Raw genomic sequence first — 24,335 nt, 5'->3', positions numbered from 1 at the left:
GAACGGTCCAGGCATCTGTACTGGTGCCAGGGTTCGGCCAGCTGTGCTCGCGCCCCCACCGGAGGCCGATGGAGCAGGTGGGACCGGCCGGGCTCGCAGGGGCGGGCCAGGTCTTCCGGCGCCGGCACCGCCTCTTGCCGAGGTGATCTGGTCTCCTCGGGGAGGGTCGTTTCTTCCCCCGCGGGTCCCAGACGGGGATTCTGGGAGGTGGGAGACGGTTCTAGCTGTGTGGCCCTTGTCCTGTGCGAGCGCGGACGCGCCTCGAACTCCTGGGCCTGGCTTGGCTGGGCGCGGGGCTCCGCTCCTCCCGCGTCCCTGGACCGTGGAGGTTCGCCGGCACTGGCGGCGGGAGAAACTTAACCGGGACGGCAAGTCCTTCCTGCGTCCGACAGGGTCTCTCGATGCGGAGCCGAATAACTTTGTGTTTTTGTGTTCAGCCTGTCTCTTGCGGCTCGTGGCGCGCGGGGAGGTTTCGGCATACCTGCGGAGGGCGTACCTGTGCGTGAGGAGGAGAAAGGGCAAGGTCCAGCCTGAGTGACCCGCGTGCCAGCCTCTCCGCGTAAGTTGAGGCTGGGGAAACCCTGGGCTCCGGCCTGACTCAGAGAAGGCATCAGTCAGCGTCTGCCCCGGTACTCTGCAGACCTGGGCCTTGGGGGACACCGAAGGGACGAGACTTCTCAGGCACTGCCCTGGCAAAGTCCCCTGCTCACGGGGCGTCGAGGGTGAGGGAGCAGACAAGCTCATCACAGAGCAAAGGTGGCCGCGTTGGGGAGGCTGAGGTTGGTTCGTGTTGACTTTCTGAAGTGGAATCTTGAATAGCACTGAGAATGAGGGAAGAACCTGGGTTTGGGGCAAAAGTGGAAAGAGGGGTGGCCTGTTTGACGGTTTGTGGGGGATACCAGAGGGGGTTTGTGGAAGAAAAGAGAGTTGGACCAGAGCTGGGAGTTTTCAGATGTGAAACTGCTGGATGGAGTTAGACTAGAGGGCAGAAATGAGCAAGAAGGCCTGCGCATCCTGAGAGTATATATAGGAGAAATCAGTCCAGCAGTCCTTTCAGGATGAATTGAGCAGTTGCTGTGTACTAGGAACCAGGTATACTGAGATTCCGCGGAGGAATAGGATACAGTTCCTGTCATTAAGGAACTGTCTGCTAGTAGGAGAGACCAGACAAGGTTAACACCCGTGAAAAGATAACTGATGATGCAGGTAGTCTTGGGCTGATTGCCAGGTGAGAGACAGAGCCAGCTTGATCTCTGAGTGGTCTGTGGACTGCCTCCCTGACTTCAGGGGCAAAGAGACAAACCCGTACACTTTGAAGAGAGTTGGCTGCCCCTGAGGAATTAAGATGTGATGTGAAGCTGGAATGTTTATGGGGACTGGAGACCTTTAACCTGTAGAAGGGGTAAAGGGATGATGGCAGAGTTGCCTTTGAATATCTGAAAGGCTCCCTTGTGGGAAAGGGGTGGGACTTCTTCTGTGCATGACTCTTGATTTCAGAATTAAGATTAGCAGTTTAAAGCACTAAGAGACAAAGCCCTTCCAAAGAGGGAGTCTCTGAATAGAACTTTAAAAAGACTGGAATGACCTGCTGGGAGAGGTGAATTCTCTGTCAGGGGAGGTGTGTAAGCTGAACCTTCTCAGCTAAGAAATTTGACTGTTCCCGCTCCTTCTCAGCTCATATTCAGTTACTGATGAAGTTCTGGTTCTCAAGTCTGTTCTTCCCTTCCCACTCCCTCTACCAGTCCTGTCCTAGCCTTGCGTCATCTCTCAGCAATAACAATGTAGTAATTAGAGCAGCTCATACTGAATGCTTCGTGCTTGCCAGGAACTGCATCAAGTGCTTTACAGATGCTAACTCACCCCATTCTGGAGAGGACCCCTTCAAGGTAGCTACTGTGAATATCCCTATTTTATGGATTGGGGAACCTGAGGCACTTAGGGGTGAGGCAACATGCCCTTGATCACACAGTGAGCTGATGAGAGAGCTGGGGCTCCAACCCAGGCAGTCTGGCTTTAGCGTCCCTGCTGTGTTTCACATGTGTTATTTTATTCTATATTTACAGATAAGAAAGTAGACTCAGAGGTTGAGTGATTGGCTTAAGGTCACAGAGCAAGATACTGGAGACCTGGGATTCGGACCCTGGGCCATTGGATGTGGAAACCCCACACTCTGCACATCACTCTGCCACATCCCATTGCACTGTCTGGAAATGGCACGACTGTGGTGGTCTCTAACTAGACTCCTTGCCCAACCCTTTCTGTCTTCAATTGACAAGGTTTTTTTTTTTTTTTTATTTGGCTGCACTGGGTCTTGGTTGTGGCACACAGGCTCTTCGATCTTTGCTGGGGCATGTGGGATCTAGTTCCTTGACCAGGGATCGAACCTAGGTACCCTGCATTGGGGGCACAGAGTGTTAGCCACTTGACCACCAGGAGAGTCCCTTAAATTGGCAAATTTTTACCTCAGAGTCTGTGAGATTTGGTGTGTATGTGTCAGTCAGGTTTTCAAGTTCAGTCTTCTTAGCTTTCACTGACTTCTCAGAGCAGTCTCTGACCCCTCAAATAGTGACGAACCATTCTTCACCCGTCGGCTGGAGTTAACTTTCTGATGTGTAGATTCAGTGTTGGACAGTGGGATGCATGGACTCTTCACTGCCCTCGGGACAGAGTCCAGATGCCTGGTCATTCAGGGTCCCAGGAGATCAGATTCTAGTCTTCCTTTTCTTCTCACTCCCATCATGGAGTCTCACTACTCTGGTGATGTTTACCTGCCTGTCTGTCCTCCATCCTGGCAGCTTCTCAAGGGCTGGAGCTGGCAGGGGTTCACAGTGAGCATGTGCTGTAAACCACACTGGATGCCGTCACGGAATTCAGGCCGGAGCTAGGTGTTTGGACTGGTAGCTTTGCTGCTCTCCCCATCTCCCATCCCAAGAGTCAGTGGTCCTCTGCCAGCATATGTGGCTACAGAGCAGAGAAGGGCCGTGGTGGCAGGGGACAGGGCTGGGCCTGGAAGGATGTGAACAGGTGACACACCAATCAGGCAGAATGTGTCCACATTCTGACCCGGCTCCTCTTGCAGGGTGGCCCCTGGGTGGGGTGAAGCTCCACCGTCTTTCCTCTGGTCCCTGACCTCAGCGTGGGCCCCCAGCTACAAGATGAACTGTCGCTCGGAGGTGCTGGAGGTGTCGGTTGAGGGGCGGCAGGTGGAGGAGGCCATGCTGGCCGTGCTGCATACGGTGCTCCTCCACCGCAGCACTGGCAAGTTCCACTACAAGAAGGAGGGCACCTACTCCATCGGCACCGTGGGCACCCAGGACGTGGACTGCGACTTCATCGACTTCACCTACGTGCGCGTCTCCTCCGAGGAGCTGGACCGCGCTCTGCGCAAGGTCGTCGGGGAGTTCAGGGTAAGGTGGGGTGCAGTGGGCAGCAGGGGGCTGCTGCGTGTCGTCCCCTCCTTGCTGTTGGACCAGCTTACCCTTCCTGGGTGTGCGTGTCAGGTTGTTTGAGGTTCTCAGGAACAGGCATGTTCAGAGCTCTTCTGGGTGGGGAGTGCTTGGTACGGGGGTAGGGGAGGGGGCCTTGTAAAAATACCAGCAAGGAGAGCAGGCAGCCCTTTGAGCACTGGCAGCCAGCGCCCCTGGGCTGATCATCGCCTCTGCACTCTTGACCTCCTCTCTACTGACACCTCTGTGCTTCTGCTTCCACATTCGGGCCTTTCTCATACGAGATGCCCTGAGAGGGAGGGCTGCTGGGCTCAGGCGGTGGCTGTCCCAGAGAAGGGTCCTGTGGGCAGTGTGGCGGATGTCTGTGTGGGCCTGTAGGGGCCAGGAGAAAGGTGGAAGGGACACACCAGCCTGCTCACATTGGTCATCTCGGGGCGGGAATAGAGGTGTGATTTTTAATTCTGTCTGCATTCAGGGTTGCAGTGTTTCATTCTTTCAGTGAGTGCATATCTTTAAAATTTAAAGTAATGAAGGGAATTTCTCTTAAAGTGCCCTCCCTGAGATCAGAGGAGGAGGGTTGTCTCTCTGGCTTCCATTCCATAGACGTGTGATCCTCATAGGGGGTGGACTCGCTACCAGCCACAGGGTACTCCCCGCCCTCCCATTGCTCCTAGCCTAGAAAGGGAAAATTGATGAGTTTCCCAGTCCCCCTTCAGGGGAGGCAGTGGTATTCAGACCCCTGTCCTCCAGATGCCAATGAGAGGTACATGAAACACAGTGGACTCTTAAGGGCATGGACTCAAGCCAGGCTCTACCACCCACAAGTGTGTGACCTTGGGCAAGTGACTCTGCTCCTCTGGACTGCAGTTTCACTATATGTAAATTTGGAATGAAAGCTGTACCCATCTCATAGGGTATATGCACCACGAGGATTAAGTGAGTCAGATGGGTCAAGTGCTGGAGAGCCGTCACACAGGAAACACTGTAGAAGAGATAGCTGCTGTTACCGTCAGCAGAGGGAATGGGAGCTTGGTTTGTCAATAAAGGAGAGACTTACTTCCTGATGGGCTGTTAGGGAGTTGAGGGAGGCATCCTTACCTTTGGGTTGGCCCTAACTCAGAGAGAAAGGTAGAAAGGTGCTTTAGGGTCTTGGCTACACTGGGAGGAAGAGTGTGGGCCATCACACCCCATGGGGGGACAGGCAGATTTATTAGACCAGGTGGCCCCATTTGCTTCTCAGAGGAAAAGAGGGAGAAGCTCTAAATGTGGTCTGTCCTTCCCCTCCCACCCTGCTCTGTTCCTTGGCTTCTGTCTCTCTATTCAAGGATCACTGGGCTTTTCTTTAGAAACTGTGAGTTTAGGTTGTCTTTGAGGGAATGAAGGAGGGTTCTGCTTAAGAGGAGCCATTTGTGTCACTTTGTACAAATCCTTTACTCTCTGGGTCTCGTTCTCTGCCCTCCCCGGAGGTCTGATAAAGAGCTTTCACTGGGGCTTGGGAAGCTGGCCCTCACAGGGTAAGAACAGGGTAAGAACCCAGTGGAGGCCTTGGCCTGCTCACTCTTGCTCCTCCTTTCCCAGGATGCTCTGCGCAACTCCGGGGGCGATGGGCTGGGGCAGATGTCCCTGGAGTTCTACCAGAAGAAGAAGTCTCGCTGGCCTTTCTCCGATGAGTGCATCCCCTGGGAGGTATGGACAGTCAAGGTGCATGTGGTGGCCCTGGCCACAGAGCAGGAGCGGCAGATATGCCGGGAGAAGGTGGGGGAGAAGCTCTGCGAGAAGATCATCAACATTGTGGAGGTGATGAACCGGCATGAGTACCTGCCCAAGATGCCCACGCAGTCAGAGGTGGACAACGTGTTCGACACGGGCTTGCGGGACGTGCAGCCCTACCTCTATAAGATTTCCTTCCAGATCACTGACGCCCTGGGCTCCTCCGTCACCACCACCATGCGCAGGCTCATTAAAGACACCCTGGCCCTCTAGGTCTCTCCAGGGCCTTGGTGCTCCTTGATGGCTTACGGACCTTGGCTTCTGGGGAAGTACTGTTAGGCCCTTGGGGCTCTGGAACCCGCTTCGGGTCCTTGATGAGACTGGGAAGGGCCGCCCTGGCTTCCTCGTGCTGTGGATGCCAGTCTGTGGTCATCCTTGTCACCTTCACTGATGGTCAGGTCTGGCCTGCACTGTCTCTCCATACTCCTGGTTTCGGGGGGGTTTCCCCTTTCCTACATTGTACAGAGGAGCCATCACTAGGATGGTGAATAAAGCTGAGAGTGTAAGTTTGGGTTGAGTCTCTCCCTTGACTGGTATTACGCCCTGAAACATTTTAACACTTTCTGGCAGAACTTCAAGGAACACGTGAGTGTGCTGAGGGCATTATTCCAAGATGGGGGTGCATGATGTGATTGAAGATAGATTAAAGCTGATCGATCTCGTACTTTGTTGGACATTCACATAAGCAAGTGTGACCACAGTCAGTCCCATAAATGATGACACAGATCAGGATCTGCTGCTTCTGGATATTGCTGTGCTATTTCTCCTCCCTTCCTAAGGAAGCTATAACCTGCCTTTTATATTATCTGCTGCTGCTAAGTCGCTTCAGTCGTGTCTGACTCTCTGCGACCCCATAGACAGAAGCGCACCAGGCTCCTCCGTCCCTGGGATTTATATTATCAGATGACCCTAAAGACTATCTCCTCTGTCTCCGTAGAGCACACACAGGGCCCCACTTGCACAGAAAGCTCATTTGACTTGGTGTCTTCTCCCTCTGGAGAGAGATTGGCCACCTTGAGACTGGTGACCTGGGACACTTTTGGTTTGGGCGACATGGGCTTCCCTGGTGGCTCAGACAGTAAAAAATCTGCCTGCAATGCAGGAGACCTGGGTTCGATCCCTGGTTTGGGAAGATCCCCTGGAGAAGGACTGACAACCCACTCTAGCATTCTTGCCTGGAGAGTCCGTGGACAGAGGAGCCTGGTGGGCTCCTTTGGGCTACAGTCCATGGGGTCACAAAGAGTCAGACATGACTGAGCAACTAACAGTTTCACGTTGGTATCTCACATCCATTTCTAGGCAAACATTGTCAAGATCAGTGTGTTTTTCATTGATTTATTCCATATTTTACAATGCTTTTTGTTACACAGGGGCAAGCTCTAACCAAACTAAATGAACAGTGTGCAAGCAAGCAGCAGTGCTAAAGGAGAAATGGCCAAGGTCTGGGGGTCTTGTCCATGGTCCTGGAGCAGATAGGTGCCAGGATGGCCAGGAAGTGTTAGCACATTTTTCTCATTTCAGGCCACTTTTCAGCCATGTGTAATTTCATGAAGGGTTTTGTGATGTCCTACCCTTGGCCTCTGGGGCACTGGTGAATTGGAGAACTCAAGAGGTTCTCAGTGGTTTGGAGATGGGGAAGGCCCATTGTCAGCAACTCCTTAATGAGATGTGATCCTACCTGACTCGCTGCAGTCTGGGGGGCCTTTTTCTCCTTAGACCAGCTCATTTCCTCTGAGGAGTTGGCTGATTCAGCTGTTCACTAACAGTGACTTTGTTTTAAACAGGGCTCAGGATTGCTACAGGAGTTTTCAGGAGACCTGGGCAGGAGGGTCTTTCCTCCATCCCAGCTTCCCCAGACTTCGTTCTTTTCTGCAGCCAGGCTCTGCTCCAGACTCTCACCCTGGCTTGGCTGTGGGACACCCAGTTGGCAGGCAGGCTCCCTTTAGTGGGCAGTTCAATAGCATCTCTATCCCCTTTGGCACTGTGACTTCCCAGGGGTAGGGGACTGGTTTATTCAAGGTCAGGACAGGAGCCCTGGTGACTCAGATCTTTCCCCTTGATCTGTAATTCTCCTTGACCTTGGGCCTGAGCAGAGGAATGGGGGCAGGCCTTAAATTCCTCCTCCCTTCCATCTCACCTGGGACCAGGGTGGGTACTGGCCCGCTTATCCAACCCCAGGAAGCTCCCGAGGGGGTGATGAAGGCTATGCATCACTAAGGTTGTAGACATTGCTCATTTGCCTGCTGTCCCAGTGGCACCTAGGTAGTTGGTGGTTTTTAGTGGCTAAGTTGTGTCTGACTCTTGTGAGCCCATGGACTTAGCCTGCCAGGTTCCTCTGTCCATGGGATTTCCCAGACAAGAATATTGGAGTGGGTAGCCAGTTCCTTTTTCAGGGGATCTTCTGACCCAGGGATCAAACCCACATCTGCATTGGCGGACAGATTCTTTCCCTCTGAGCCACCAGGGAAGCCCAAGCATCATTTAACTTCGGCCCAGGGACAGAAAGCCTAGGAGCACTGTGTCTTCCTCAGTGGGGGCAGCACCGTGGCCAGCACCTGAAATGTGGTCTAGAATGGCTTAAGGGTTCTGAGGGAGGGCTATCTCCTGACCTTTTCTAAGGGGGTGGTGGAGGGAGAGCCCTGGGGACAGGACTCCTGGCTTTGTCTGGTTGGGTGCATGGGCCGGTTCACATGAGTGGGCGTGTGGGCCTTTGGGCTGAGAAGTATACACCGGCCCCCCGGGATTCTGGGCGGTAGCTACGAGCCCTTTGTCTAGAAAGAGCCTCCTAGCTCTGCGCCAGGGGTGGGGGCGCACGGCGTCTGGGATCCGCCCCTTGGGCCCCTCCCCGACGCAGCCGCCGCCCACCCGCCGGCCTTGGGCTCCGCACATCTGGCGGTCCTCAGCGCATCTGGGCAGCCGGCGCCGAAGCATGAACAGCTCGCAGGCGGGCTCCACAGCCCGGGGCGCCTGGCAGAGCTCCTGCTGCAATCAGTCGGGGGCGCCGCCGGAGCCCCCCGAGGGGCCGCGCGCCGTGCAGGCGGCGGTGCTGGGCGTGCTGTCGCTGCTCGTGGTCTGCGGGGTCCTCTTCCTGGGCGCCGGCCTCCTGCTCCGCGCCCAGGGTTTAACGGCGCTGCTGGCCCGAGAGCTGCGCTCGTCCCGGGAGGGCGACCCCGGCGGCGCCAGCGTCGATGACGACGACGACTCCTAGGCGCCCGGCTGCGTTCGGGGGTCGCGGCCTCCCGGCGGTCCGTGGACTCCACGCCAGACTTTGAGGGAGCGGCCCCCCAGCACCCGACGTCTGCAGCGGGGAGCCTGCCGCGATGTTGGCGCGCTCGCACAGGTGACAGATGCAGCCATCCCAGGCCCCGGCTTCTTCTTTCTCCCCTCCTCTCCTTCCCGAAGCCTTTCCCCGCAGAGGAGATTCGAGTAAAATTCCTCACTGTGGCCTCCCTCTCGAGGTAGGGATGGGGGTGTGGGTTGAGTCTTAGGGCAGAACCAGGGGCCTGGATGACCCTGGGGGATGGAGAAGTGTGCTGCCCACCCCCCTCGGGTTGGGGGGAATGCACGTGACCCGGAGCAAGCAGCTTTGGGGTGTGCTTGTGGGGGAAGGTGACAAGGTTCCTAACAGCCGGGGGGCCTCAGAAGCACGTTGCTCCAGGAGGCTGGAGCTGAGGGTTCCCAGCTGTAGGGGCTCCATCTGGCCCTCCTGCCACTCCCTCCCCAAGGACGGGAGCCATCTGGAGGGAAGGGCCTGGGTGGCCTAAACACAAGGTAATTCTAGGCCAAGGCTGTCTCGGGCCGAGCCACAGGGGCCAGCGAGGGAAGCCTTCCCTGCCCGTCTCTATTTCGCGTCGCACCTAGGGGTTCCTGGGTTTTTGTGGGTGCGGCTGTTCTCTGGAGGTGCCTCTGATCTCTCTTGGCCCTTCCACTGTAGAGCCCCTCTCCTGGCCTGCCAAGGCAGAGGCAGCGTCCTGGCTGGCCCCTGAGAGGGGAGGGCGGCGTGTGTGAGGAGGGGCCGCTGGGGGTGAGGGGCCTGAGTGGGCAACGTGCAGCTAAGCAGCTGTGAAGGCGACGACGTGTGATCCCTCTGCAGAGGAGCCCAGGATGTGGTGTTAATCCCGGGCAGCTGTGCCGCGCTGGACTTGCTGAGCTGTGGACTTCTCACCTCAGGCACGCCGCCCCCACCCCTTGGAGAGAGGGCTGGCCAGGGCAGTGAGGGGTGTGTGTGACTGCTCCTGGCCCACGGGCAGCGGGGCTAGGCCCAGGGACATTCCCCACAGCCCTTTGCTGTGTCCTGGGGGAGGGGCTGGAGCTCCTTCTCTTTACTGTATTCTGTTCACCTGCCCCCTTGCCCACAACATTCTGCTGTGTTTCCCTCCTGTCTCCCATTTCCAGCCTGTGCACTTTCCTCCTTCTCCAGCTGGGCCAGAGTCTCCATATCTGCGGTGAGGCCTTCATTTTACAAATGGGAAAGCTCAGAGGGAAGAAAGTGACCTGCTCAAGTGAATGACAAAGCCGAAACTGCACCCTGGGGCTCCTGATTGATTTTGAGCTCGGGGGTGGGGGTGGTATCCCTGAGTGAGGATCCTTTGGGTCGCCCCTTTTGCTCTGTTCTCTCATTCCCTGATTTCTCACCCCTCTTTGAGATGCTGATGCAAAATATGGCCTCTCTCCCCAAAAGAATGAACCTTCACACCACACATTTGGCATATGGCTTCTGGGACTGGCACCCCAACTCCCCTCTCCTCCTGGTGTCCTCTCTCCCATCCCTGCTCCCCAGCAGCCTTGCTGGATACCTTCTTGCTGCTGCGAATGGCCTCCCAGGTGCCACAATAACTCCCAGGCAGCTGGGCTCAGCTTTTCTGGCCTGAACACGAGGGTGGGGTGAGCTCAGAGGGTCAGCTGGAATATACATCTATGGAAATCCAAGTGGACAGGGCAGAGGGACCAGAAGTCAAGATGATGACTTGGATTGGCCTTGGGGTTCAAGTCTGGGTGGTGTTAGGGGTGTAGGGAGATATGATGGCAGGAAAGACTGTGTCCCCAGCGTCGTGGTGTCTGCTCACACCCAGGCAGGGCTGGGGACGGTGTGGTGGGGTGAAGAAGAGGGGGTAAGCAAAGACTTTCTTCATCCAACTTCCTGTCTTTGCTGTCCCTTCAGCTCAGTGCCTGGGAAGCTGGCCCATGGTGTGTGCTGTGGAGGACCTCAGTGTTCCTGGAGGAAGATCCTGAGATGTTTGCTAAGAAATTCTGACCCTGGTCAAGGCTGTCAGACTGAGTGGGGAAGGAAAGAATTCAGAAAATTGGGAAATGGGTGCTGTTGTTACGCCATCTGTCAGGCTCAGGTTAGGAGTGGCAGGGGTGATGACTGCAGGTCGGTGTGCCGTGGAGTGAGGCCAGGCATTTGGATCCCAACAAGCTCCATTAGCCTGCACTGTCCTTGATGGAAAGGCTGGGTCCACACATGCGTGAACATACATCTTGGCTTACTCTTCCTCTAAACCCTGAGTCTCACCCTGAGGTGGAAAGGGTTGTCATTCCTTGGCTCCCTTTCCAGCAAAGATGGGGGCGGCTATCTCTTACAGATTCCCAAACCTGGCATGGTCTGTTTCCCAGAGCGCTTTGCTCCAGTCCTACCGGCCACACAAGGAATCTTTGATCCATATACAGTACAGATGAAAGCCTGGGAGAAACCTGGACTGTGGTGAGACCTCAACCTGGGATTCCTGCACGCAGCTGCTGTCTCTGACCTGCTCCATCCAACCTCCTGAAGTGCTCATGGTGTGGGCCTGGGTGGTCAGCCCCCCAGGAAAGAATGGGCCCCCTGGCAACTGTTGTGCGTCCTGGGCACTGAAGTGGCCACACCCTCAGGATGCTCAGTGCTGCAGAGGCTGACAGACTTGTGCCTGCTGGGCCTCGTCCCATCTCTGGTGCTGGATGGCTGTGGTCTGACAGGCTAGTGACTTGTCCCTGCTGCAGGCGGTAGGCCAGTGTCCCAAATTTGAAGGTCTTGTGTGCCCCAGCAATGACTCATCACCGCCCTGTCACTTCCTGTGGCTTGTTATTAAATATGCTGGTGATGTAAAGTTGGAGTATACAGTTAATGTTTTCAGCTCCTGACTCTTGGAATTAGTGGTAACCCTGGGCCAGTGGTAAAGAACCCGCCTGCCAGTGCGGGAGACATAAGAGATACAAGGTGGATCCCTGGGTTGGAAAGATCCCCTGGAGGAGGACATGGCAACCCATTCCAGTGTTCTTGCCTGGAGAATCCCATGGACAGAGAAGTCTGGTGGGCTCCATAGAGTTGCAGAGAGTCAGACATGACTGAAGTGACTTGGCACGCAGCACGTTGGGCCTGCTCCAGTTTGGACTGTTTCTGGCAGATCCTGAAAGAGCAATCCCAGCCACAGCCCCTCTCCCGTGGTCTCTTCTCAGTGCTAGCTTTTCCCTCTCCACACCCAGATCCAAATCTACTGGCAGGTAGGAGATGGGGCAGTGACTCTCACACCGACACTCTACTGCCTCCCGGTGGTCAGAGTGGGCAAGATTGCGGGGAGAAATGATCCGTAACCTCAGATATGTAGATGGCACCACCCTCATGGCAGAAAGTGAAGAGGAACTAAAGAACCTCTTGATGAGGTGAAAGAGGAGAGTGAAAAAGCTGGCTTAAAACTCAACTTTCAAAAAGCTAAGATCATGGCCTTCGGTCCCATCGCTTCATGACAAATAAATGGGGGAAACAATGGAAACAGTGACAGACTTTATTTTCTTGGGTTCCAAAATCACTGTGAATGGTGACTGCAGCCATGAAATTAAAAGCCACTTGCTCCTTGGAAGAAAAGCAGTGACCAACCTAGACAGTGTACTAAAAAGCAGAGACATTACTTTGCCAACAAAGATCTGTCTAGTCAAAGCTATGGTTTTTCCAGTAGTTGTGTATGGATGTGAGATTTGGACCAGAAACAAGGCTGAGCACCAAAGCATTAACACTTTCGAACTGTGGTGCTGGAGAAGACTCTTGAGAGTCTAAAGGAAATCAGTCCTGAATATTCATTGGAAGGACTGATGCTAAAGCTGAAGCTCCAGTCCTTTGGCCACCTGAAGTGAAGAGGCAGGGTCTTTAGAAAAGACCTTGATGCTGGGAAAGATTGAAGGCAGGAGGAGAAGGGGATGACAAAGGATGAGATGGTTGGATGGCATCACTGATTCAGTGGACGTGAGTTTGAGCAAACTCTGGGAATTAGTGAAGGACAGGGAAGCCTGGTGTGCTGCACTCCATCAGGTTGCAAAGAGTCAGACACGACTGAGTGACTGAACAACAATTGGGGGTCTGATCACAGTTTGGCCAAAGCTTATGCCTCTATGTGAGAGTGAAGTTTGTGAGCATATGCATGGAATTCTATTTATGAACCTTCATGAATCTCAATCTCTTCATCCCTAAAATGGAGGCGACAATGTCATAAGGATCAAATATATAGTGTGCTTGTCCATAGATAAAAGGCTTTCTACACTGCGATTATTGTGTGATGTTATTTTTTTCCTCCAAATCTGACCATCTCTAGAGAAAAGATGTAGAGCCACCCAACCTGTTTCTGGGAACATGTCATTTGTCTTTTCCATGAGTGTTTTTTTTTAACTTTTTATTTTGTATTCAGGTATAGCTGATTAACAGTGTTCTGATAGTTTCAGGTGAACAACAAAGACAGAGAAGAAGATATATGACATCACTTATATGTACAATCTAAAAAGAAATGATACAGATGAACTTACTTACAAAACAGAGACTCACAAACTTAGAGAATGAACGTATGGCTGCTGGGGGAAAGGATGGGGGGAAGGGATAGTCAGGGAGTTTGGAATGGGTATGTACACACTGCTATATTTAAAATGGAAAACCAAAAAAAAAAAAAAAAAGGAAAACCAACAAGGACCTACTGTATAGCACAGGGAACTTTGCTCAATGTTATGTGGAAGCCTGAATGGGAGGGGAATTTGAGGGAGAATGGATACATGTATATGTATGGCTGAGTCCATGAGTGTTTACTTATTTATATTTTTCTCTTTTCGGCTTTTTTTTTTTTTATAAGCGGTTGCACTGTGGGCTCAATGTTAACATGTTTCACCAAACATCAAACTGGTGTTTTTTGAAAACAGAGCCCCTGGCTAAAGCGTGTTTCCAGGTTCCCTGGTCATTGACAAGGTAGTCGCATGAGTGTTTATTGAATGACTGCTCTGTGCCAGGCCTGCTCTGGGGCTGGGGATGAGGTGAATGAGACAGCGACCCTGCCTTCAAGGAGCACACAGTCCAGTAAGAGCACTAGACAGTAAGAAGTGCCGAGTGTCGACAAAGCCAAGAGCAGAGTGACTGGCACGGCTCTTAGAGGGAGGGGTACTGAATGAGCATTCACCGGGCAAAGAAGGGGAGGAAGAAAATTCTGGGCAGAGACACAGAGGGGCGTAGGGCTGGAGGTGCCCTAGAAGCAGGTAGGTAGAGTAGGATATGAAGGGGCGTGAGACGAGAGGGGTGGCAGCCTGGATGGGAGAGTTTATCCTGGGGGCAGCAAGGGGTCTGGAGGGGTCTGGAGGGTTTTAAGCTGGAAATGACATGGTAAGATCTGGATCTTAGGGAACTGGGGGTAAGTCTGTGGCTGGGAGCAGGCTGGACGTAGAGAGACAGCAAGGAGGCTGTGGTCACAACCAGGCAAAGATGGTGATGGCCTGGACTAGGGTGGAAAGAAAAGGGGACAGATCCAAGTGATGTTTGGGATTCAGGCTTTGGTCACTAGTTGGATGTGGAATGAGGTGGGGTGGAGGACGAAGCCCCAGCTCCTGGAATTAATTATAGGGGGTGGTGGTGGTGACGCCTGCCACCCATCGAGGGGCTGTGTTATCAGTTAGGATATTTTTGGTCTGAGTTTACAGGAAATCCTAAAGATATTTAGCTTGAGCAGAGGGTAATTTATTGGCCCATATAACTGCAGAGCCTAGGGGCAGTTCTGACCTCAGGCTGCCTGTGACTCAGGTCTGACTGTGAGAGCAGCCCTGGCCTCTCTGCCTTCCTTGTCTTCATCTGCAGCCTTTGTCAGCCTCTGGCAGGGTGGTCTAGTGGTTGGGGCAAGGGCTTGAAATCTCGTGGCTGGACCTGAAAGCTGGCCCCACATTCTCTGGCTATGTGACCTGGGCAAGGTGCTTAATCCCTTGCGGTTCAAACCTCCCCTCTAAAGAGTGAGGAGAAGCAGGGTGTTAGGATAAAATGAGATCCATACATGTAGAGAGCCTGGCCCAGTAAGAGTACCTGTTATCAGCCTCAGCCTCCACGTGAGGCAGGAGGCATCTCAAGTTCAAATCTATCAGGGAAGGATGGGTCATCTCCCAGGTTCCTCATGCCAAACCCTGCAGCAGTTGTGACTGTGTGCTAACCCTGGGGTACTGTGTTGCTGGTATGGAATGTTCTAGGCCTAGGCCGCATGCTCTGCTTAGACATCCCAGACCACAGGGCCCAAAGGAGAAGGATGTCTCCTCACTAGATCTAAGCCTGTTTTATTCCTGGGGTGAACAGAGGCGGGGTGCCCATAAACTGACTCGTGGGGGGCCGTGGGCAGAGGGGTGGCAGATAAGTCCAGTTTGGGTGTGTTGAGTCTGAAGCACGGCAGCGGGCTCATCCAAGGTGTATAATTAGTGTATGGGGCTGAGGTTCACCAGAGAGACTTCCAGGCCAGGGTGTTGCTAGAGGCAGAAAATAGAGCTGTGGGAAGGGCCCAGGTGGGGCTGAGAAGAGAAGAGGCGAGCAGGCCACTTTGAGGTGGGGCAGGGTCCAGGAAGACGGGAGGGAACACGGGGAGCCAGTTCTCTTGGGAGTCAGGGAACAAAGGAGTTCGGAACTGGGGAGTGTCCATGCTCCCCACAATTCTGGAGGCAGAAGGCTTCTTTCTGGACCACCTGGCTTCCCTGAGCTACCCACCCCCACTCCCACTGCCTTGAACCTGGGTGTTGGGGAGGGGTGGGAGGAGCCCCCATACAGAAGAAAGTGGGAACATGGTCCCTCTGGGCTGGCAAACCCACTGTAGGGAGAGAGGTGGGTTTCTTTTCTTTAGTTTACTGCTTTGTATGTGTGAATGCTATAACACACACACACACACACACACACACACACACACGGCTCACCTAGGCAAAACAAAACAACGTAAAGCCCACACAAATGAGCTCATCCGACTCCCGGCTCCTGTGCTTCCCTTCCAAGTGCAGGGACTTCTGCACCTGCTCCGTCTGCTGGGCAGGCAGAGTTTGCAGCCACGTCCTCCATGCCCATGGTTCCTCTGTTACCAGACCCCACAGGACTCTCTCCGTTGTCCGGTTGCTCTCTCTCCTCACATACTAACTGCTACTAGCTGCAAATCACAACCACTTTCAACTCTGCCTCCACGCCCTGCCTCCCATCTCCCATACTCTGCTCAGATGCCCTCACCTCCTACTTCTCACAAAAAGGAGGTGCCTTCGGACATGACTTCCTCCGCTCTGTCCCCAGACCTGCTCCAGAGCCAGGGGCTTTCCATGTGTCCCCAGGAGAGGACCACCCCCCACCTCCACCCCACCATACCACACACACACTGGATGCTGTCTCCACTTCTGCACCATACCCCCTTCACTTTAGTTTCTTTAACGCTCCTTTAACCACTCCTTCTTTGCTGGCTCCAGCTTCAAAACACTCAGGTTTCTTCCACCTTAAAATAGCCCTTCTCTGCGCCTGGTGCATGTGCCTCCAGTAACTACCCCTTGTCTTGCTTCATCTTTATAGCTAACCTTTTCCAAAGTTATCCACACTGGCCATATCCCCCTCCCCTCCCCCTGCCTCCTTAAATCCTCTCCCAGCTGGCTTAGTCTACACTGGTGCTGCCTGGTCAAGATCAACCCCAGGATGGTTGCTTGAGCCTGCTCGTCCGTTCTTTTCTCAGCTGCTCTCCTGGTCACTCATCCTGCTGCCGACTGCTCCCTCCTCCTCACAGCATCCCGGTGGCTTCCCTGACAGCTCTGGAAGAAGCTCAGAGAGAAGCTTAGTGATGTGCAGAGGAGAGGTTGAGACTGTGGGCTCCAGCACAATACTGGGTCCACACCCTCGGTCTGCCACTCACTGGGTAACTGAAACCCTGTCAGTGAAGTGGCTAACACTCACTTTGGGAAACTCCTGAGATGAAGTGGATTTCAGAGGGTGGGCCCAGGGCCCTGGAGCACCTGCCTGGGTTGAATCCAGGCTCCCCGGCTCCCAGCTGCATGCCCTTGGGGAGGTCTCGCTTGGCCCTGTCCGTGCCTCACCTCACTCTGGGGGTCCTGTGCCAGCACCTCTGCTCTCTTTGCCCGGGCTTGCATGCTGAGTGTCTCAGAATGGTCTGAGCGCTTCCTCTTTCCCTGCCCTCTTGCTCTGGGTGCTCCTTACCCTTTCCTGGCACTTAAATCGCCATTTATAAACCACGGCTCTGAAAACTGCAGCCTCAGCTGAACCTGGGTGCTGAAAGGCGCATTAATGCCTTGATCCATTCTGCAGTGATCTCCTCTGCAGCTAACTCTGGCAGCTGCTGGAGAACATGTGAGACAGAGGGGCCCCTGCCACAGAGCCTACATTCTGGCGGGAGGGGATGTTTGATGGCCCTGTGAGCAAATACAGGCATGAGGTCACTGCAGATGGTAATACAACAGGGCAATGGGGAGGAGACCTGTGTGCTGACTTTAGGTGCAGGTGGTCAGGGCAAGCCTCTCCAAGGAGGCAGCACCTGGGTCAAGACCTGGCCGGGAGGAGGATGCAGCCAGGCCAAGGGCTGGAGCACAGTGTTCCTGCCAAAAGGATCATGGGTCAAAGGGTCCTGCTGTGGGAATGAGACTGGCCTGTCTGAGGGACCGAAAGGAGGCTGGCGTGGCAGGAGCTTAATGAAGCAGTCAGGGAAGAAGGCCTTTGCTCCGGGTGCACCATCCTTGCTCCTGGCCTGACTCCTGGCTTGGGACCACCTCCTCCCCAACAGGTGTCCTCGAACTGCCCCCCTCCTTTCCCTGCACAGCCCGACCACAAATGTGGTCCATTCTACCCCTTAGAAAGCTTTGCTCTGCCTTTCGTTGCTGGCCTCACCTCTCATCCAGCCCCCACGTCCATCGGTCCTTCTTGGCACCCCCTTCTCCACGGGCACCAGAGTGGTTCTTTTACAAAGGGGTAGGCTGTTGCTATTCCCTGTCAGGCTGGAGTCCAAAATGTGGTCCCCAAGCTGCTGCCCTCTTAGGTCTCTGCCCCCTCTCCTCATTTCTCTGTCCACATTCCATCGTGTCCTCTGAGCCTCTGACTGCCCACCTCCCATTGCCCAGCTGGCCCTTTCCCCTCCTTCAGGCTGGGGCTTCCTGTCAAGCAGTCCCGCAGCTCCAGGCTTGCCCCTGACAGTCTTCCTCCAAATGTTCACTTACACGTGTCAGGTAAGCTCTGCAAGAACAAGCCTGACTGTGTTCATTCCCTGCAGCCTTTCCAGTGCGGTTGTAGTGCTCGGCACATAGCAGGTGCTCAGTAAATGCATGTTGAATGAATGAAAAGTTGAGTTCTACAGAGAGGCCATGGGAGGAGAGGATGGGGCTTCTCCCTGGCCCACCCTGCCCTCGAAGCTGCCTACCCACCCGTGCACCTACACAGGCACCTCGGCCTCACCCAACAGCATAAGCCCTGCCCACCTGACATTCTCTCTGCCTCTGTCTGAACCGTTTGGCCCCGACCCCCTCCAGCTCCAATTCCCTGCCTGCTCCTGTTCTATTCCACCTGGTGGCCCTTTGACCTGCCGGCGAAGGAGGCTGCTCCCCTACCCCAGGCCTGGGCTCCTTCTTGACTCATTTGTTCTCACTTCTCAGATTACAGTAGCTTCTCTGGGAGTCGTCTGCACCCAAGACAGCCAGACCCTGGGTCTAGCCCCAATGCTGACCCAGATGGGGCAGTTCCAGGTGATATAAAGTTCCAGGGTGGGCTCAGGTAGCTCGGGTAGGGTGGATGGCAGGTGACTGGAGTTTCATTAAAGGGCAGTGTGTTGGAGGGTCACCCCTGCTCCACAGAAGGTACCTAGGGGTGGAGAGGGAGAGAGAGAGGCAGCCACGCACCCAGTCTTCAGTGGGTACAGAACACCAAAGGTTTCATTCATTCATTAACTCATTCATCCCCTAAAGCAGCGGTCCCCAACCCCTGGGCCATGGACTGGTACCAGTCCTGCAGTCTGTTAGGAACAGGATCGCACAGTAGGTGAGTGGCAGGTGAGTGAGGGAGGCTTCATCTGCATTTACAGACGTTCCCCACTGCTAGCATTACTGCCTGAGTTCTGCCTCCTGTCGGATCAGCAGCGACATTAGTTTCTCATGGGAGCTCGAATCCTACTGTGAATTGCGCCTGTGAGAGATCTAGGCTGCATGTTCCTTACGAGAATCACTCTGAAGCCAACCGCCTCCCCACCTAGCCCGTGGAAGAATTATCTTTCATGAGACCCGTCCTTGGTGTCAAGAAGGTTGGTGACTGCTGCTCTAAGGACTTACCCCCATGTCAGGCACTGCTCTAGACCCTGAGGACACAGCAGTGAACAAAGCAGGTGAGAGTCCCTGCTCCTTGCTGCTGGCCTTCTTGTGAAGGGAGGCAGATGATGAGTACTACATGTAACATCAAACAGATATAAAATAGAATCCCGGATGTGTATTGATTCCTAGGGCTTCCATAACCAAGTTGCTCAGTTCTAGAGGCTAGGCATCCAAAACTGAGGTGTCGGCAGGGCCCTGCTCCCTCCGTGATTTTCCAGGAACCTTCCCTTGACTCTCCTGAGCTCACGTGGCTTTCTGGCACCCTTTGGTATTTCCTGACTGGTACCCACATAACCCCAACCTCTGTCTTCAGTGTCTTGTGCTGTTTGCCACGGGACACCTGTGTGCCTGGCTCCAAGTGTCGTTCTTCTTAGAAAAACACCAGTCACATTGGAATAGGGGCCCTCCCTAGTCCAGTGTGGTCTCACTTTAATTTGACGAATTACCTCTGCAGTGCAAATCGGGTCACGTTCCACGTACTGTGGCCTAGGACTTCAACACATCTCTTTTTTTGGGGGGGATATGGTTTACAACAAGTGGTAATAACGAAACAGAGAGGGTGCATGGAGGGTGTGGGGGCAGGGTGGAAATGATCAGTGAGGTCATGGGGAAGGTGACATTTGAACAAAGACCGGAGTGAGAAAGAGCGATAGAGCTAAGCGGGGAAAGACCTCTGGGTGGCAGAGCAGCAAGAGTTGGCAGCCTGAGGAAGGAGCACCCCCCACACACACCGCGCAGTGGTGAGGAACAGACAGCCGGGAGGACCAGGGAGCAGGGTCGTGGTGAGGACCGAAGTCAGGGCTAGAGGAGGCGGGGGTGAGTGAGAGGCTGACCAGGCCTTCCACAGAGACCTGGGACATGCCCCCTTCTCCTACGTTTTCTCAGGAAATCACCAAAGAACATGTTCTGCTCAACCAGAGAGCAACCGGGAAATGATGGCGCAGGGGTGAAGGAAGGAGACCTCCCCCCAGCGGTGTTCAGGGAGACAGGTATGCCTGGGTGACTGGGCTCCCGAGCTCTCAGGCCCGAGCATCTGTTGACTGATGCTCTTCTTATCCGAGATGGCCAGTGAGTCACACAGCCTCTTCTGGAATACAGTCCGTGTCCCTGGCTGCCACCCTCCCCTGGCCCAGATCACACTGAACTTTGCTGGAGGCTGAAGATCTCTCTATATTTTTATAGTTTTATTTATTTATGGCTGTGCTGTGTGTTTGTTGCTGCGTGGGCTGTTCTCTAGTTGAGGCAAGCGGGGGCTACTCTCTAGCTGCGGGGCACGGGCTTCTCCTTGCAGTGGCTTCTCTTGTTGCAGAGCGTGGGCTCTGGGGCAAGCAGGCTTCAGTAGCTGTGGCTCCCCGGCTCTAGAGCGCAGGCTCAGTAGTTGAGATGCACGGGTTTAGTTGCTTTGTGGCATGTGGGATCTTCCCTGATCAGGGATCGAACCCGTGTCTCCTGCATTGGCAGGTGGATTTTTTACCACTGAGCCACCAGGGAAGCCCCTGAAGATATTTTAGCAAAGCGTGCCATTAGGTTTCCAAGCTGTGGGGGTAACGTAACTACCTTGGTGCCTTGTTACCACATGAGGGTCCCTGACGTTCTCGCCTCACTGTGCGCCCTCTGCATTCTTCTCCGATCACCTCATCTTGTGCAGATCTGGTCCACCGGCTCCAGGACGCGGTCATGGAGATGTTCTCAGCCCTGGCCTCTGTAGCCTCCACAGGGGGCGGGGGGAGATCCCAGGGCATTTCTGTGCGAGGGTCTCTCTCCTCAGCAGCCTGGACCCCTCAACCCTAAGATAGCGGCTCTTCACCCACAGTTAACAGCCCATGTGAACCCCCTTATGTTCATGGCTTTGAACCTCTTCCTTGCCAGACAACAACCTAGCTAAAGGTAAATTTACCTCCTTCCTGGGCTAGCTTTCATGACAAGAGCCACCCTCTCAGCCGGAAAGTTCTCTGCCCGAGCCATCTGCTCAAATGTCAGCTCCAGCAGCATAGTGATTTTTGCTGTTTCGTTCACTGTACACAGAAGGCTATGAGGAAACAGAGTTTGAACGAAAGGCATCATCCCTTAAATTTTTCCTTTGATCACGGGGTGGGGAGGAGGGAGAAACTATAAATGGATCCTAGCCCCTTAGTTTTCTCAAGTGAAAGATGTGTTAGTTCCCAGCAATGTGCTAGAACCTAGCTGAGGCACCTGGGAGTTGGATCATGTGATGTGCTGCTGGCATGTACAGGAGCTTTAGAGAAATAACAGCAAAGTTTAAGGGGGATAGTGGGCAGACTTTCAGCTATTGTCATGTTCATCTTTTGGATTTAGCAGCAATGAGGTTTTGTGAGGAAATCCAATAACTCCAAAATTCTTTCAATGCTGTTTGTTCTTTAGACTTCACTGTTTGTGGGTTTGCAAAAAAAAAAAAAAAAAAAAGAGAGAGAGAGAGAAGCACATGTCTTCCCCTGTGTGCAAGCAGGGTGGATAGGGCAGGTCTGTATGATTGGTTAAAGATGGGAGCAGCACGTTCCAGTACCTGGAAACTCGACCCAGAAGCTGTGGATACAGTGGGAGCAGAACCCACCATTTCAAAGGCACAGGTGGCATTGAATAGGAACACTGGGCTGCCAGTCGGGTCCCAAATCTGAAAGTATCTTTTAGTTTAAAATGTCTTGATCAGGCACCAAATGTTACAGGAATTGTAGCAGAAATGAATTAAAAGTAGAAACAATAGTTTATCCTTTTGTCATTTGAGAGAAATGATGAATATTTCAAAACCATTTGGTGGGAACCAGGGACTGACGCCCCAGTTCCCCTCCCCTCAGTGGCTAAGGCGGTGTTTCTTAAAGTGGGTGCTATGATTTTCCAGCTGCAAGGGACTTTAATTGGTGTTGCATGAAAACAGGGTTCTGTGGTCTAATAAATTTGGGGATTATTGTGTTAGGCAAAGTTAAAGAGATTTCTTTATTGCAGTTCTCGTAAGAGGCATTGCTATGCCAATATTATGATGAATCTAAGAGAAGCGCAGAGCACTTCCCAGCAGATTTGACCAAAGAATTGATTTTTTTCCCCCTCCTCCTCTTTTTTTTTTTTTTTTTAAAGAAGCCTCCCATGGGATCACCATTCCAGCCAACAAAGCTCCAGGGAAACATTGAAAACCTTTCTTTTGGAAGAGAAGAAAAACTTTGGAAAAAACCCATAGATCATGCCACTTCGGATCGTGCATTTCTCTTACTTTGTCAGAACAACAGTATAAAATTAATTTTATTTCCAAGGACTGTAATGCCACATTACTAAATTTAAATTCACATTTTTTTTTTTTTCCAAAGAGAGTTTTAAAAAACATTTCGGAACTACTACTTATGTGAAACAAATCTCTGCATGGAGCAATGGCCAAATATGTACAAGAATTTTGTACAGGATGAAAATGTGATGCCAGAATTTCAATTTTCCACAGCTATTTTACCCAAAGTTCACCATGCTTTGTGGTTCCTGCAACATGATAGATCTTGGGTGGTTTCCCTTTAGCATGATTGTCATGAAGGAAGCCCATTCCTTGAAGAGCTGCTTTGTCTGCTTTGGTTTGATCATTCTGTCCTGCTGGTCAGCTACCTTGTTGCTTAAAATGGATTAACTCAGAGATTGGGGTCAGCTGCCTGGGTTGTTGGCTGAGGAGTGGGGATGCAGGGGCGGAGGGTAAGGCTCAGGAGCTTGAAGGCCTGATGGGCAGGCTCCGTGGGGGAAGTTGGCTGCCCTGGTTGAGAGATTGGTAATGTTTCGTGGGATGAATCTGAGCTTACCAGGCTATGTCTTTTCACCACGTAATACGTTTTGAACGTAAATTTCTGAGTTGTAACTCAGAAAACTATGGTTATGTCTGGCGGTTGTCATGTTTGCTCTGTGGATAGGCTAAAATAATGGAAGCGAAGAGATTCTGAATGAACGGTGTGGCAGTCACATTGTAAAGGAGCCTGTGGGATCGCAGGATTGTTGTGAGTTTCTTTTGAAACAATCTATTGTAACTATCAAATATACTATTGGGGGATCAAATACAAAGAGGGCTAGACAGGAAAACTAGGGTGCCCCTTCAAGTGACCTGAGATGATTGTTGCATGAGGGATTCAGGCCTGACGGTGTCAGATCTTCTGATTGTTCAAGAGGAGATGGAAATCCAGATTTTGGGGGTATTTTTTGGCTGTGCCATGTGGCATCTTTCCTGACCAGTGATCAAACCCATGCCCCCTGCAGTGGAAGTGCGGAGTCTTAACTGCTGGACTGCCAGGGAAGTCTGAAATCCAGATTTTTCTATCAATTCTGCTGATTTTAAAATGGAGGCTCCATTAAAGAAGTGGTGTGAATCAATCCCTACTTCCATCTGTGGTCTAAGCTGGCCTGTGGGCTACAGTTAGTGACCAGTGGTGACTGACAAATCTCTATCCCCAGCGCTAATTCTTTCCTGAGCACCGCAGCCACATACAGAACTGCCTACCAGATGTCCATTAGCCTGGATGTCCCAAGGCATCTCAATTTCCCATCGTCCAAAGTTGACCTTGTCCTTTCCTCCATGCCTCTTCTTCCTGGGTCCCTGAGCTCACTGATGATACAGTAAGCCTCCCATCACCCAGGTCGCTCTGGGAACCCTCTTAACATCCATCTCTAGCATCTGTACCCTCCTCTCCATTTCCTCGCCCCTGTCTTTGGGTGCTTACCCTCTCTTACCCGGATCACTTCCACTCTTGATCTTTTCCCTTCCTGTGGAGCTGCACTGTGTGGACACCCTCCAGCGTTCATGCCTGGCCACCTTTGGTCCTGCAGGCTGGAGCCCCTTGTTTACATGCGTAACCCCAGGTTCAGCACAAACCCCACTCCTGTTTGTATCGCCCACCCCAGGGCCCCACACCTGCCTGCCTCACCGTAGCTTTGCACTCTGGTGACAGAAGAACCTAGAGTTAGCAGGAGGCTTTGCCTGCAAGGACACACCTTACTCACACTGGGATAAGCAGTAAAGAGGGCTTATCAGCTCAACCAACTGATCAGTGTGGAGGAAGGATGTGCCTCAGGGCTGGTTTGATGCTGGTTCAGCCTGGGCGTCAGTCTCTCTCCAGGCAGATGTGGTGCAGCATCCACCGGGGCTTGCGCTCCCGTGTGGCCTAAGGGGCACAGCAGCCTCCTGGGCTGTGGCTTCCCCATCCAGGTCACGGGAGAAGGGAGGATGGTTTGGGAGGCTCTCCTAGAAGGGCGACGAAGCTACTTCCCAAGGAGCCCAGCAAAAGTGTCCTCGTCCCACGTTCCCCTTACCATATTCCCCCGACCCCTGTGTCCCTTACTCATGCAGCGGTGGAAGTGAGGAAGGGCTATCTGTCTCAGCTTAATCTCCCCCGTCTAAGCCCCCAAACTTTGCGAATGTGGAAATGCTCTTCCTCTGAATTTCCTGGTCCCAGGGAGCTGCTTCAATTCTTCTAGGCTGGAACCACCAGCGACGGCACTAGTGAATGTCTGGCTCCCTCTAGTGGGGGTTCTGAAAAGGAACGGAAGGAGAGGATTGCCGTC

General features: G+C 53.2%; 2 protein-coding genes across 4 annotated transcripts; both read left to right on the top strand.

Moving 5' to 3' along the window:
- Window positions 1–55: 55 nt before the first annotated feature.
- On the top strand, window positions 56–5,722 carry ATG101 (autophagy related 101). 3 transcript variants are annotated; one of them, XM_070454384.1, is made up of 4 exons: window positions 56–142; window positions 438–559; window positions 3,080–3,407; window positions 5,025–5,722. In XM_070454384.1, exons 3-4 carry the CDS (start codon window positions 3,156–3,158, stop codon window positions 5,427–5,429), a joined length of 657 nt encoding a protein of 218 aa, XP_070310485.1. In that variant the 5' UTR covers window positions 56–142; window positions 438–559; window positions 3,080–3,155; the 3' UTR covers window positions 5,430–5,722. The 3 variants fall into 3 exon arrangements, with proteins under 3 accessions (XP_070310485.1, XP_020740377.1, XP_020740379.1); XM_020884718.2 differs by lacking the exon at window positions 56–142 and adding an exon at window positions 160–207; XM_020884720.2 differs by lacking the exon at window positions 56–142 and adding an exon at window positions 2,064–2,276 and having other exon boundaries at window positions 173–559.
- Window positions 5,723–8,094: 2,372 nt separating this feature from the next.
- SMIM41 (small integral membrane protein 41) lies at window positions 8,095–12,732 on the top strand. The gene is made up of 2 exons (XM_070454382.1): window positions 8,095–8,674; window positions 10,378–12,732. Exon 1 carries the CDS (start codon window positions 8,146–8,148, stop codon window positions 8,422–8,424), a length of 279 nt encoding a protein of 92 aa, XP_070310483.1. The 5' UTR covers window positions 8,095–8,145; the 3' UTR covers window positions 8,425–8,674; window positions 10,378–12,732.
- Window positions 12,733–24,335: the final 11,603 nt, after the last annotated feature.

Source organism: Odocoileus virginianus, chromosome 24 (assembly GCF_023699985.2).
Source record: "Odocoileus virginianus isolate 20LAN1187 ecotype Illinois chromosome 24, Ovbor_1.2, whole genome shotgun sequence".
Taxonomy (NCBI): Eukaryota; Metazoa; Chordata; class Mammalia; order Artiodactyla; family Cervidae; genus Odocoileus; species Odocoileus virginianus.
The sequence above is the reverse complement of the archived record's forward strand: the minus strand, read 5'-3'. Positions and strand labels throughout refer to the sequence as shown.

What these genes read in the sequence shown, in the direction of transcription:
- SMIM41 (XM_070454382.1), top strand. Translation starts at nt 8,146, where the DNA reads ATGAACAGCTCGCAGGCGGGCTCCACAGCCCGGGGCGCCTGGCAGAGC.
- ATG101 (XM_070454384.1), top strand. Translation starts at nt 3,156, where the DNA reads ATGAACTGTCGCTCGGAGGTGCTGGAGGTGTCGGTTGAGGGGCGGCAG. An exon ending in AGGTCGTCGGGGAGTTCAGG is followed by an intron (nt 3,408 to 5,024) that starts GTAAGGTGGGGT and finishes CTCCTTTCCCAG; the next exon opens with GATGCTCTGCGCAACTCCGG.